General features: G+C 40.8%; 1 protein-coding gene across 2 annotated transcripts in view; it reads left to right on the top strand.

The window, feature by feature from the left end:
* The window catches only part of HTRA1 (HtrA serine peptidase 1), a 42,321-nt gene extending 27,579 nt beyond the window's left edge, over nt 1-14,742 (top strand). For both annotated transcript variants that reach the window (XM_073546586.1, XM_073546587.1), the window contains 6 exons: nt 654-848; nt 5,136-5,168; nt 9,837-9,951; nt 12,624-12,681; nt 12,838-12,933; nt 14,302-14,742. In XM_073546586.1, the coding sequence (XP_073402687.1) occupies nt 654-848; nt 5,136-5,168; nt 9,837-9,951; nt 12,624-12,681; nt 12,838-12,933; nt 14,302-14,470 (666 nt within the window). In that variant the 3' untranslated portion in view covers nt 14,471-14,742. The remainder of the gene's footprint in view (nt 1-653; nt 849-5,135; nt 5,169-9,836; nt 9,952-12,623; nt 12,682-12,837; nt 12,934-14,301) is intronic.
* The last annotated feature ends 463 nt before the right edge of the window (nt 14,743-15,205 follow it).

The following is a 15,205-nucleotide window of genomic DNA, read 5'->3' as shown; positions in this document are numbered from 1 at the left end:
TTGTGTGAAATTATTTCCAATGTCTTTTTTCCTCATTTTTTTTTGTGACGTTCCAATACACACAAAGGAAATAAAGATGTCTATAACAAAACATGTGTACAGCAAAGCATGCAATAATTTTCTGGGAGAAATACTTAATCTTCTGAAACATTTTCAAGGGTGCCAATAACTGTATATGAAAATTACACCTCTACTGTAATGCCCAAACAATAGAACTGTTTTGTGCATAACTAATAATAATAATAATAATAATCTTTATTTATATAGCGCCAACATATTCCTAATATAGCGCCAACATATAACTAAAAATGGAGCGCTAATAAAACCACCATACAATGCATAAGTAACAGTCCTACAAAACACTCAGATTACTCTGCTTAAGCCCAATTCTGCTGGGGATCACTCTGTGTCTTGCGGTGGAAGCCGATAGATGATACGAACAGGATTGACGACAGTCCCTCATCAAATTGGCAACTTGGGACCTTAGGGCTAGGATATTTTCTCCTTTTTGCCCTGCCTACAATCTGACCCTGTATATGTTTTGCCTAGAGGGTTCCTTTAATGCATTTTAAGGACAAGTAATGAATTAAATAATAAAACGCTACTACATAATGGCTTAATATATAAAACTCCATCTTTGTATGTTTTTGCAGGGGAAGTTGCCTGTTCTGCTCTTGGGCCGGTCTGAAGACCTGCGTCCAGGAGAGTTCGTCGTTGCCATTGGGAGTCCGTTCTCTCTTCAAAATACGGTCACCACCGGTATCGTGAGCACCGCACAACGTGGTGGGAAGGAGCTGGGCCTGAAAAACTCTGATATGGAATACATTCAGACTGATGCCATCATTAATGTAAGTCACTAATTAATCATCTGCCAGCTCTGGTTTACAAATGGCTGTAATGTAGTTCTATGTAGGAGACTGTCTTGTGACAAGATTTGATCAGATTCCACAGGGTGAAGAAAGTGACCCCTTTTCTAAAAGTTTTGTTAATTTGAGTTGCTTTCGCCCCTTACAATTGCCTAAAAATAACAAGACAATATTAAAGGGACATGGGCACCCCCAAAACTCGATTTAAACCAATTATACAGTCTATGGAGGACTTGGCTACTATAACTCATGTTTTCAGTATATAAAAAAAAAAAATTTCATATGTAAGTGAGGCTCCTTAGAGTACTCTTGGCTTGGCCAATGGCTTGGTCACCATTTCGAACTCTCAATCAGGACACTACGCACCCTTAGCTTGATTGACAGCACTTGCTTGCCCAAAGCAAAAACTGCCTGAATTCAATCCTTGGGCTCTGCATATCCATTCAGACAATGCAGAGACACAGCGAGTGAACACACAGTGTCAGTACAGGCACGCTCTCTTCCCTCTTTCCTGTGTACAGTGGTCACTTGCAGCTCTGTGATCCTGTGAGCAGCGTGCAAGTGCTGCAGACAGGAGAGAAGTATGAGAGAGTGACTGCACTGACACTGTGTGTGAAAGTATTCCCTTTGTTCCTTCAATGTCAGTGTGGATCAGCAGGGATCAGGGATGCAGCTTACCTTTAGTGAGCGCTGTCAATCAAGCTAAGCTATGCCAAAGGGTGCACCAAGGAGCCCTCATTTACATATGAATTGAAACTTTTTTTTTCTGAAATATTAAAGAAGCCATCTCTGTACTGCATATATGATTCTCATAGTGGCTTAGTCCACTTAGTCTTAGTGGCTTTGTATAAATGGCTTAAATTGCGTTTTGAGGCTGACAGACTCCCTTTTAGGGTACACGCACATCAGGGTATATAAAATATCTCAGATTCTCAGCCAGAAAAGTTGGAGAGTGTCAAGCAAGTATTATGCTTTTTTTTCTCACCTAGCATCCATATGTCATTTCAAGCTAGTTTTCTAACTAATAAAACAATCTTATATACAGATATAGAAAGAAATGTCAGTGAGATATGTAATCAGTGTTTTGCATGTGTAGTTTTCTGTATTTGTTTTTAGCTAGTAAATAAAAAAGTAAAAGAAAAAAATGGCGTGGGTTCCCCCTTATTTTTATTAACCAGCTGAGGGAAAGCAGACAGCTGAGAGCTGGTCTTATTAGCTTTGGAAGGGGCCAGTTAATATCTTCTCCCAGCTGTCTACTTATCCTTTACTGGTTATTTAAAAATGACGTAGGGTCCCCTCTATTTTTAATAACCAGCAAATGCTAGGCAGACAGTTTGATAGCCTGGGAAGGGGCCATGGATATTGACCCCCTCCCAGACTAATAACATCAGCCCTCAGTCGCCCCATAAATGGCGCATCCATTAAATTCACAAAATCTGGCTCTTAGGTTTGACTCTTCCCGATTCCCCTGGTGTGCTGGCCAATGGGGTAATGATTTTGGGGTTGATGTAAGCTTTGTAATGTCAACTGACAGCAAGCCCAGGGGTTAGTAATGGAGAGGCGTTTATACGACACCCCCACTACTAACCTCGTAGTTTTAAGGCAAAAAACACACAGAGCAAAGTCTTTTATGTGTACAAAACATTCCCCAAGCCTCTTTTACCCATTTATTACCTTTAAAAAACCAAATATCCTAAAGTGATCCGCTTTAAATCCATCCCTCGTCCCATGATGATCCCCAACTCTGCTACATCCGCATGGTGCGTTAAGTGGTGACATGAGTAATGCGACTACTCAGCGCGCCAGCTGAAACAGACTGACAGGAGCATGAGAACGCACCTGCAGTGCTGAGCGGTGACATCAGTAACTGGAGTTCATCAACTATGATCAATGGTAACCTTGCTGATATCACCACTCCCAGGTGACCGGATGAACTCCTATTATCATACTTATGTCATCGCTCATTACTGCAGGTGCCTTTTCATTCTACTATCAGTATGTAGCAGAGTTGAGGATCGTCGTGGGATGGATTTACGGCAGACCACTTTGGAATATTTGTTTTTTAAGGTAATAAATAAGTAAAAGAGGGTCATAGAGTGAATTGTACAAATAAAGGACTTTTTTTGTGTGTTTTTTGCTTTAAACTTACGGGCTAGTAATGGTAGGTGTCTTAAAGATGCCTCTTCATCACTAACCTCTAGGCTTGGTGTCAGCTGACATTACAAAGCTGACATCAATCCCAAAACCATTACCCCGGTTGCCAACGCACCAGGGTAAGCGGAATGATCCAAGGCTAAGCTTCAGAACTGGTGCATGTAATGGCTGAGCCATTTCTGGGGACGTTGAGGGCTGGTGTTATTAGTGTGGAAGGGGGCCAGTATCCATGGCCCCTTCCCAGGCTATTATTATCAGCCTGCAGCTGTCTGTTTAGCTCATGCTGGTTATTAAAAATAGAGGGGCCCTACATCATTATTTTGGGGGTCCCCCTTTTTAATAACCAGTAAAGGCTAAGTAAAAAGCTGTGAGCTGATAGTAATAGCCTGTTAAGCTCCATGTTTATTGCCCTATTCCCAGACTATTAAGAGCAGCTCTCAGCTGTCTACTTTCCCTCAGCTGGTTAATAAAAATAAGGAAGACCTCATTTTTTTCTTTTATTTATTTATTTGCTAAATACATGTACAGAAATCTACACATGCACTGCACTAATTATATATCTCAATGACATATTTTTATTTTCCTATTCTATCTATATATCTACTTTATTCTAACAGTGAATTTACTGTACTCGGCTGATGAAATGTTGTGTGTAAAAGTCGCATGACACACACATGGTCCTTTGCCATGTGAGTTTTTTCTCTCACCCATTGATTTTCTTTAGTGAGTCTTGGTCATTTTACACGGTCATACACAGAATGCTAGAGCGGCACTGTGGCTCAGTGGTTAGCACTGCAACCTTGTAGTCCTGGGTTCAAATCCCATTAAGGACAACATCTGCAAGGAGCTGGTATGTTCTCCCTGTGTTTGCATGGGTTTCCTTCTACAGACATACTGTTAGGGAATTTAGATTGTGAGCCCCATCAGGGACAGTGCCAATAATGTCTGTAAAGTGCTGTGGAATTAATGGCGCTATATAAATGAGTAAAAGAAATGCTGCAATTTTTTTCTCCTCACCCCAATTCCAGGCAAGGAAAAACTAGCAGATGAACACTGCCTAATTGAATAACATTGGTGCCAGTGAAATTCGATTTTTTTTCTCACATTGCACTTACCGATTTTATACGCAGATGTGCGTGAATTCTAAGTCAGAATACAGATATTTATTTAGTGTTGGGTTGGATCAAGACAGACACGAGTATGTTGAGTTTGTCAATTATGAATTGGGCAGATGTGAGTTGTGAGGATAAAATCCAGACGTGACATGATGTAGATGAAATATTTCAGTCGTTTGTTCCTTTCGTGTAGTTTTTCTTGAGTATTTCAAATGGTCTGGCATTGCCAGAGTTGTGGGGTCTCCACTTGCTGATCAAGTATTTGTAAAGTTTTTTTTTTTTTTAAGTTCTCCCAGACCACATTGTGGCCATACTCTTTAGATAACTAACACTGGACACTCCAAATTGAAGCACGAGAATCTTCTAATGTGCATGGAGATGTACCAACTCTTCTTGACCAGGTGCAAAAAGGATTCTGCATGTCGAATTTCAATTTTCCAGATCCTTTTGGAGATACAGTAGACAACCAGTACAGTCTGTCTGCAGTTCACCCCCCACTCCCTAATGAGAACACATGCCCGCTCCGATGTTTGGGGGCTATGAAAGAATACGTATCACCTTTAAGACTGTGTACACACTTTTATCATGGCTCTTATTTATAAGAAAGCCATGACATTATGCATAATTTGTTGATGGATACGAACTTCAACCCCAATAGAATCAGGGTTTTGTTATGTTTGACATTATTTTTTCAGCGTGAACACCACTGCATGCAGCACTATTCTTGCCATCGTAGGTGACCTAACACCTGATGATGGCTCCCAGGAACCACCCAAATATGAAGTCACCAGACAATTCTATGGTGGGTTCTGCACTGCTAATCCTAAAGAATCTTGAGATAACTTAGATGATTGGTTGATTAAAAAATACTTTATTATGCCCAGTGTAGTTTTTGATGACAGATATTTTATTGACCAAATGGGCCATAGCATGAAAAGAAACCTTTGAAATACAAGCTTAGAATAAGAAATTAGTAATGATGCATTTGCTTTCTTTTCAGTACGGGAACTCTGGAGGACCTCTTGTGAATTTGGTAAGAGACCCTGCCCTTTATGCCCTCAGTTGTTGGTTATGTATGTGAGATCATAAGGTGTTGTCAGAACTTTTTACCTAATACATCCTGGCAAGAGCTTTGTGGATTGGCATCGCATTACTACATGTCTCAAATATGTATGGTTGGCAAGACAAACACAAGGTGGTTGCTGTTAGTGGCTGACTAACCCTCTACAGACTTTGCTTACGATCTACAAAAACTTTACGTTTCTAGCATCTGAAAGAAAGAAAAAGTTTTGTAGACGTGATTGAAAACAGTAATATATTAGGTAAGCTAGAGTGTAAAAAAAATAAAAACATTATAAAAGGAAAAGCCACAAAAAAACAAATAACTTTCAAAATAGAAAATTACTACTAACTTCCTGAAGTTTCACTTGTTACTGTCAATGTCCTGTTTTCATTCATATTGTGCTTATGTTCCCCGTGTTTCTTTGTGGTGGACTACAGATACAGCTGTGCTCCAAAGTTTACATACCCCGGCAGAATCTTTGCTTTCTTGGCCTTTTTTCAGAGAATATGAATAAGAACACCAAAAATTTTTCTCTATTCATAGTTAGTGATTGGGTGAAGACATTTATTGTCACACTGCTGTGTTTTCTCTTTTTAAATCATAATGACAACCCAAGCCATCCAAATAATCAAAAGTTCCCATGCCCTATTTCTTAATACCATGTATTGCCCCCTCTAACATCAATGACAACTTGAAGTCTTTTGTTGTAGCTGTGGATTAGGTTCTTTCTTTTCTCAGATAGTAAAGCTGCCCACTCTTCTTGGCAAAAAACCTCCAGTTCCTGTAAATTCCTGGGCTGTCTAGCATGAAATGCGCGCTTGAGATCTCCCCAGAGTGGCTCAATGATATTGAGGTCAGGAGACTGAGATGGCCACTCCAGAACCTTCACTTTGTTCTACTATAGCCAATGACAGGTCGCCTTGGCCTTGTGTTTGGATTGTTGTCATATTGGTATGTTCAAGTACGTCCCATATGCAGCTTCCGGCTGATGATTGCAAATTTGCCTCCAGTATTTTCTGATAACGTGCTGCATTCATCTTTCCTTCAACTTTGACCAAGTTTCCTGTGCCTTTGTAGCGCACACATCCCCAAATCATCAGCGATCCACCTCCGTGCTTTACAGTAGGAATGGTGTTCCTTTCATCACAGGCCTTGTTGACCTCTCTCCAAATGTAAAGTTTATGGATATGGCCAAAAAGTTCAATTTTGGTCTCATCACTCTAAATTACCTTGTTCCAGAAGTTGTGAGGCTTGTCTCTGTGCTGTTTTATGTATTGTACGCAAGATACTTTGTGGTATTTGTGTAGTAATGGATTTCTTCTGGCGACTCAACTATGCAGCCCATTTTTCTTCAAGTGCCTCCTTATTGTGCATCTTGAAACAGCCACACTGCTAGTTTTCAGAGAGTACAGCATTTCAGATGATGTTATTTCTGGGTTTTTTCTTTGCATCCCGAAGAATTTTCCTGGCAGTCATGGATGAAATATTTGTTGGTCTACGTGACCGTGGTTTTGTTTTTACAGAGTCCCTGATTTTCCATTTGTTAATCACAGTTTGAATGCTGCTGACTGCTATTATCAATTCCTTGGATATCTCTTTGCATCCCTTACCTGTTTTATACAGTTCAACTACCTTTTCCCGTAGATCTGTTGACAATTCTTTTGCTTTCCCCATGACTCACAATCCAGAAACGTCAGTGGCTGGATGAAAGATGCAAGCGTCTCTCTGGATCCCAAAAACTCACTCAGCTTTTATGCACACACAAATGATTACAAGCAAACAGGTCACAGGTGAGGATGTTACCTTTAGTAGCCGTTCAAACCCATTTGTGTCAACTTCTGTTCATGTTGTCAGGCCAAAATCACCAGGGTATGTAAACTTTTGATCAGGGTCATTTGGAACCCAGTAGTTTGACATTAAATGGCTTCACCCAACCACTAACCTTGGGTGGAGAAAAAGGTTTGGTGTTATCATTCATATTCTCTGAAAAAAGGCCAAGAAAGCAAAGATTCTGCCGGGGTATGTAACCTTTTGAGCACAACTGTACTTTTGTGTAGCAGGAGTTTCTGTTGAAAATCCCACAATTTTCTCGTACTCTATGAACAAAAATGTTGTGCCCTCTCCACATTACACTTACAGAAGGTTTTATGGCTTCCCGTTCTAAATCCATAGGCGTTAATATGGAGTTAGTCCCTGCTATGCAACTTAGGAACTTTCATTCTCCTGAGAAGGATTTCTTCAAGATGTTGGAGGTGTCTGTAGGAATTTTACCTGTTCATCCAGAAGAGAATTTGTGACATCAGACATTTATATTGAATTAGAGGCCTTGGCTCATAATGTCTGTTAGGCTGAGTTCACACGTGGCGTTTTTTTCGCGTTTCCGCGGCGGTTTTAACCGCGCGATTTTGCCGCGAAAAATAAGCATCCCATGCATTCCTATGGGATTCCGCAATGCTGTGCTAATGCTGTGGTTTTTACCGCGGCGGAATCGCTTCGCGGTAAAAACCGCAGCATGCTCATTAATTTGCGGAATCGCGGCGATCCCGCACCCATAGGAATGCATTGTTCCGCTTATTTCCCGCATGTGGCTGTGCACACCATGCGGAAAGTAAGCAGAACAATTGCGGATGGTACCCATGGTCCGGAGGAGAGGAGACTGTCCTCTGGGCTTTGGGTACCATATCCCTGTAAAAAATAGAATTTAAAAATAAAAAATATTGTTATTCTCACCCTCCGGCGTCCCGCGCAGCCTTCCCGCTTCTCTTCACGCTCTCGTTCCCAGTAGTCCTTTGCGAAAATGCTCGCGATGACGTCCCTTCTCGCGGGATCGCGAAGTCTCGCGGTCATTCGCGCGACGTCATCGCGAATTACCGCGAGACGTCGCGATCCCGCGAGAACTGACGTCATCGCGGGCATTTTCGCAAAGGATTACTGGGAACGGATGCGCGGGACGTCGGAGGGTGAGAATAACACCATTTTTTATTTTTTTTTACATTCTATCTTTTACTACTGATGCTGCATAGGCAGCCTCAGTAGTAAAAAGTTGGTCACACTCGTCAAACACTATGTTTGACGAGTGTGACCAACCTGTCAATCAGTTCTCCAAGCGATGCTACAGATCGCTTGGAAAACGCTAGCACTTTGCAAGCTAAATACGCTTGCAAAATGCTAGTTTTTCCGCGGGAATTTAAAATGCGATTTTCCCGCGGACTGGAATTCCGGAATTCTCGCGGTAATTTCCGCGAGAGTTCCGGTACGTGTGCACTTAGCCTTATAGTTCATCCCAAAGGTGTTGGATGGGGTTAAGGTTCATACACTGTGGCCGGTCAAGTATTTCCATGCCCAACCAAGTCTTTATGGACCTTGCTTTGTGCACTGAGGCACAGACATGCTGGAAAAGAAAAGGGCCTTCTCAAAACTGTCCCCACAAAGTAGGAAGCTACAATTTTCCAAAATGTCATGTATCTTGAAGTATAAAGATTTCTCTTCACTGGACCGAGAAAAACAATATTGTTGGCACAGTGCAGTCAGGGAGATAAGGTTTTCGTGGCATTCGCCAAACATTGACTTGTCCATAATTTTGCCAGATAAGTGTGATCCGTCACTCCACAGAACATGTTTCCACTGCTCTCCGGAGTCTAGTAGTGGTGGCTTTACACCACGCCAGCTGACGCCATTGTGGTGATGTAGGACTTACTTGCAGCTTCTTGGCCATGGAAGTCCTTTGCCACAAATACCCTAGGAGGGCACAGTTTTTGTGCTGATGTTAATACCAAGTTTGGACTCTGCAGTTATGGAGTCAGTAGAGCGTTGCTGACTTTTCTTCCCTCTGCTCCTCAGCATTCAGTGACCCAGCTCTGTAACTTTACGTGGTCTCCACTTCATGGATGAGATGGTGCGGTTCCTAACATTTTAACTTTTCAATAATATCACTCACAGTTTATTGTAGAATATTTTGTTAGAAAGATATTTCTGAACCGACTTGTTACACCGGTGACATCATGTTATAGGACCATGCTGATGTCAGGTAGAACGAGTCTTTTTGTCACCTGTTAGACTAGACATGTATAATTGGGATCCAGCTACTGAGACCTTCAGCAATCCTGAATTCAATGTCCTGTGCATGCGCGACCACCGCTCGTATAGACAGTGACTGGATGATGGTCGCTCACTACTGCTCCATACACAGAGGACTTTGGAAGCCCCGTACTCATGATCATGGGTTGATCCCTAGCGATCATACATTTATCACCTACCACCTCTTGCTTTCTCTTCTCCCAAAATATTCTCCATTTATATTGCAATCTGGCCTTGTGTAAGAGCACTGGTTAACTTTTTGGGTAACAATTTGATTGTAGCTGTGTTCAATAACTTGGTAGTAAATATATACAAATTATAACTCTTCTTAGAAACCTATTAATATAGAAAGCGTAACAAATAAGTAAAACGCTTCATAAACCAAAAGTGACCATCATAAGAAAAACCACACTCAACACTCAAACCCTTTATAGCTTGTTTCCCAGAACTCGAAGGCTTGCAATTTTCACTTACAAAACCTAAATGTTGTTTCCGCCATGCAGTATAGTATTTCTGTTGGACCACGCTCTTTTAACCAGTGTTTTCTTTTTCGAACCACAGGACGGAGAAGTGATCGGGATAAACACTCTAAAGGTTACTGCTGGCATCTCCTTTGCTATTCCATCAGATAAAATCCGCAAGTTTCTTGCCGAGTCACACAGCAGACAGTCCGCAGGTGATTTTGCAACCTCTGTCCTTTCGTGGGCAAACATGCAATGAATAGTCACCATTTATTACCACTGATAACAACTACTTGCAGTCGAGGCCAACCTACGCAGTCACAGGCTGAAGTTTGAGGGCAAATAAATAGAAAATAAAATGGTATTTCAGATGAAAGAGGAGGTAATGACATATGGCGAAGTTGTGAAGGCCCACACATGAACACGTTCGAAACCAGCTGCTTATTAGGGTCTAACCAACTTGGATAGAAGTGTGTGGTCCGGGGTATGGATATAGTTCTTTGACCCCAGTACCAAAAAAATTGCGGATTCTTTAGTGTAAAAGAGGTCTATAGCAAAAATGAAAAAATGGGCCCCTCACTAATGGTGGATCATTTCACCAACCCAAAGCACTTGTAATTTCCTTTCTCTGTTTCAGTGCGTGCCGGGTATGGGAATTTTAGGTAGGTTCCCAATTCTTCTGAAATGGTGATGGAACAATTAGAACTCCCTTTAAACTACAGAACCGTTATAGCAGAACAATGGTCGGACTTATAAAAACTACCATGTTTTTTGGGCATATGGAAAAAATAAAATGGACCCTTTTTATCCATGACCTGGATCTAATTTTCGGCCTTTTTTATCCATGTGTCCATCTTTACCATCATTGGCATGCATTTTTCTCATATGCAAAATAAATAAATACATTTTTCAAGCCTTTCCCAGACATTGAATAGTAAAAATCAGAGCGAGTCGTATCCATTTTTTTCATAGATTCCGTCACTTCAAATGGATATAAATGGACCGGTCTGCATTATTTATATTTGATCCTCCCAGAAAAAAACAGACATGTAAAAAGGTCTGTAGACTATATTGATTACCTTCATAAAAAACTTCTTTATTTGGCCCAGATTTAAAAGCCGCAATGGAGGCATGTATGCGTTACCCTCCAGCCATTTCGTTTTTTCTGTGCCTCTACCTTTGCTACTTTTAAATCTGGACTAAATAAAGACGTTTTTTATTAAGACGCAAGTCCCGGCTTTTTCACTAGGTTTTATCACTTGTGGTAATTCTGCCGAGCTCTGGACAGGCGAGCTGATTGTTCTTTTTGTTGCATTTACCTGTTCTGTTTGCGAAAAAACACAGATAGGACGAACATCCGAAAATAGATGTCTGAATGAGGCTTTACACTCATTCAGCGGTTTCGCAGATCTCACTCATCCTGTCCTCCAGCTGAGATCAGAGAATATTCCAAATGTATGTAGACACCTGACCAACACATCTATGTGAGCTTTTTGGACATCACATTTTAGAACCATGGAAGTTAATATGCAATTTGGCCCCTGTTTGCAGCTGCAATAACCTGCAATCTTCTGGGAAGACTTTCTACAAGACTTTGGAGGTATTTGAGAATTTTACCCATTCATCCAAAAGAGCATTAGTGAATTCAGACATTGACGTTGGATGAGATCCCAATTAGTGATGAGCGAGTATGCTCGTTTCTCGAGAATTCCGAGCATGCTCAGATGTTCTTCGAGCAGTTTGGGCGTGCTTGGAGATTTATTTGTGTGTCTCCGCAGCCTGAACAAACAGGCAATCCCCACATGTGTTCAGGCTGTTTAGCAGCCGCAAATCATGCAGCTGTGGCAACACTTAAAAATAAATCTCCGAGCAGGCCCAAACTAGTCGGAGAACACCCGCGCATGCTCGGAATTCTTGAGTAACGAGCATGCTCGCTCATCACTACTCTCAATTGGCCAATTCTTCCCAAAGATGTTTGATGGGGCAGAGATTAGGACTGCGTTCAGCCCGTTCCTCCAGACTGCACCTATCATAGTGGTGGCTTTCAAAGGTTCATAGTAAACCAACATATTATTCCAAAGCAAACAGAAGTGGCCAGAGTAATGTCTGCATTCACTTCTGTTATATTTGTTGGAAAATTGGAATTGAACGCTGCTGGAGGTCGTGCACATTCATTACTCTGAAACATGGATTCGTTTTAGGTTGTATTGACTTTTGTAGCTTTGTCACCAGCGGCTCCAGTTGACGTTTATGTTCGCTGACTGCGAGCTATAGATCGGCACGGACACTGAATGACTTTTTAGAAGGTTACAATGACAAATTGAAATACAGGCCAGTTCATTTGACTTTCATTACAGTCTAAGGGCTGATTAGAGCCAAAGGTCCATAGAGGTCTGTAAAATGTCACTGTCACTGTCCCTTTGGTGGGTGTCTTAAATGGTTATTCCTCACATTAAATTTAGCACCTATTTACAGGGATGATTGGTGGGAGTCCAGATGCCTGGAGCCCATTGATTCCGAGAATGGAATGCCCTTTAGGTATTGCCGCGTATGCACCCCACCACTGCATTCATTGACTATGGGACCACTTGTCTTTTTACTGCAGTCCAGTAGAGAATGAAATGGAGTGGCGGTGCATCATTCCTTCAGGGAATCTCAGCTCTGTTCTTTTGATTGGCGGTGGTCTCAGCGATCTCACAGTTATCACCCATCTTATACACAGGCGATAACATTGCATTTCAGGATTAACCTTTTAACGTTCAATCAAACTTGTGATATATCTCTGTGTTATGTCAGAAGCTTTCCATTAAGCTGGGGAAAACAGACTAGCGTACGGCATTATGACTGCTCAGTTTTGCATTACAAGTTTATCTTATATTTCTTATAGGCCAGGGAATGAAGAAGAAAAGATACTTAGGAATAAGGATGCTGTCACTCACTGCAAGGTGAGAACCTCCTTTTATTCCATGGATGATTTTAATGCTTTGATATTTAGGATAATGTTTTCCGATTCTACTCTGCAATCCGTATACTGTATATGTAATGTAAAATCTTATCAAGGCACCGACTAGTGCAAATAATGGTGTCTTGTGTGATTGCAGCAAAGTGAAGGAACTGAGGGAGCAATTAAAGGATTTCCCTGATGTGACGTCTGGAGCTTATATTGTAGAGGTGCTTCCCGATACCCCAGCAGAAGAGTAAGTGGTGCTGAAATCTGCTGTCAATCCTATACTTATCTCACCTTAGCTTTTTCCTTTATGAGCGCTAATTTGTAGATGAGATACAGTTCAGTCCAATAAATATGGCTTTCCTAACCCCTTCACTGCTGTGCGATTTTTCATTCTTGCCCTTTAGTTTTTTCCTCTTCTTCTTCCAAGTGCCATCATTTTTTTAAATTTTTTTATCTACATCAGGGGTTGGGAACCTCAGGCCCCAGGGCCATTTACGGCCCTTATTGACCTTTTATCCGGCCCCCGGGTAGATTCTCAGGGACTGCAGTGCTTTGGCAGGAAGTTGTATTTTGACTGCCACCAGCTCATTAATTTCTTCTTGTTCTGTTGGCACACTACTGAACACTGAAAGGCATGCAATGAAAGATTACGACCTGACACCAGTGCCGGAGTCAGGATGTACTTTGTGGGCGGAGTTTGTACGGCCCCCGAAGGATGGTATAAATATTCAAATGGCCCTTGGCAGAAAAAAGATTCCTAACGCCTTATCTACATAGTCTTATGAAGGCATGTATTTTTTATGTATTTTTGCAGGGCGAGTTGTAGTTTTGACTGGTTCCATTCACTTTACCAATTAATTTGCTGAAAATCAGTAATAAGAAAGTTCCATGGTGAAAAAAAATGCAATTCTGCCATTGTTCATTTGGTTTCTTTTTTATGGGGTTCACTGGCCGGTAAATATGACCTGGCACGAATCTGCAGGTCAGTAGGATTACAGCAATCCCTTTTTTAAAAAATAATATTAATATATTATTATTATTTTAATTTTATTATTTCACTTCTTTAAAAAATTTCAGAACTTTTTAAAAACTTCTTTTTTTTTTTTAAATGTTGACTTTTTATTAACTCATAATCTTTTCTTTTATCGTTGATGGAGCTTGTTTTTTGCATGGTGAAATGTATCTTTTATTAACACCATTTTGGTATGTATACAATGTTTTAATCACCTTTTAATACATTTTTTGGGAACGTGGGGACTGAAAAAAAAACCAGTTGTGGTGTTTTGTTTTTTTTTATTTGCAGCGTTTATGGGTTGATTAATTTTATAGTTAAAGGACTTTTATGGATGCGCTGATACCAAATATGCTTTTTTTAAATTTATTTTTGGTTTGGGAAAAGAGGAGTGATCTAAAGTGTTATGTGTTTTTGTTTACCACTTTTTACATTTTTTTTAGTCCCCCTTTGGGACTTGAACTTGTGATTGTTTGTCTGTGCCGTAGTTTGCAGTATTTAGGGAAAGTGTCAATTTTCTATGAAGCATAGTTCGTTTTTTAGCCCCTTACGTTGTCAGCACCGATACGATTTCATCATGACCTTTGTGTCTTTTTATCCCAGGGCTGGACTGAAGGAAAGCGACGTGATAATCAGTATTGGCAGTCAGACCGTGACTTCCAGCAATGACGTCAGTGAAGCCATTAAGCAGGAAGGACCTCTACGTTTGGTGGTACGCCGCGGAAATGAAGATATTGCCATCACAGTGACACCAAAAGAGATTGATTTATAACGGAAGAAATGATCTGGTATCTTAGGTCTTCCAAGACATAGATCCAAACAAAGACAATGCACTTGTGAGGACACTGTGTATAAGCACTGAATATAAATGACCCCCCCACCCCACCCACCCAGGAGACCCCTTTAGCTTCCGATTACAGAACCCTCAGCCTGTGCCTCTTCACAATCCCGCCACTGGTGTGCGCCCTTCTGAAATAACATGCTGGTTTATGTGTCATAACTGGAGGAGTGGTACAATAATAAAGACCCAATCAGTCCAACAAATATGTTTTGCATGTATTTTCTGACGTGTTTTTTATACAGTGTTTTCTGTCTGAATTCCTTTTGTTCTGTAAGTTTTTTGATTTGTTATAAAACTGGAAAATGAATCAAGTTTTTAGCGGCCGGTGTTGAAAAGTCACACCTTCACCTGGCAAACATGACATGGAAGACAGCAATATTTGGGTCTTGATAGTGAAGCATCAATATTGCTTTTGGCCACTGACACATAGCACTTGTCATAGGAAAAATGGGGTCGGGCATTGATTTCTTTCCAGAAGGGAAAGTGATCTGACAAGTACAGTAAAATATTTATTATAAACTGCTACAAAGTTCCACCTATTTAAAGATAATGAAAAAGAACTGTCCATAACTTGTACATCATTACAGCTTTAATTTCTTAAAGGAAATCCGTCATCAGGTTTTTGCTACCTCATCTGAGAGCAACATAATATATAAAAAGAGACCC

Source organism: Dendrobates tinctorius, unplaced genomic scaffold (genome assembly GCF_039654945.1).
Source record: "Dendrobates tinctorius isolate UK_male_01 unplaced genomic scaffold, ASM3965494v1 ptg000149l, whole genome shotgun sequence".
In the NCBI taxonomy this organism is placed as follows: Eukaryota; Metazoa; Chordata; class Amphibia; order Anura; family Dendrobatidae; genus Dendrobates; species Dendrobates tinctorius.
The sequence above is the reverse complement of the archived record's forward strand: the minus strand, read 5'-3'. Positions and strand labels throughout refer to the sequence as shown.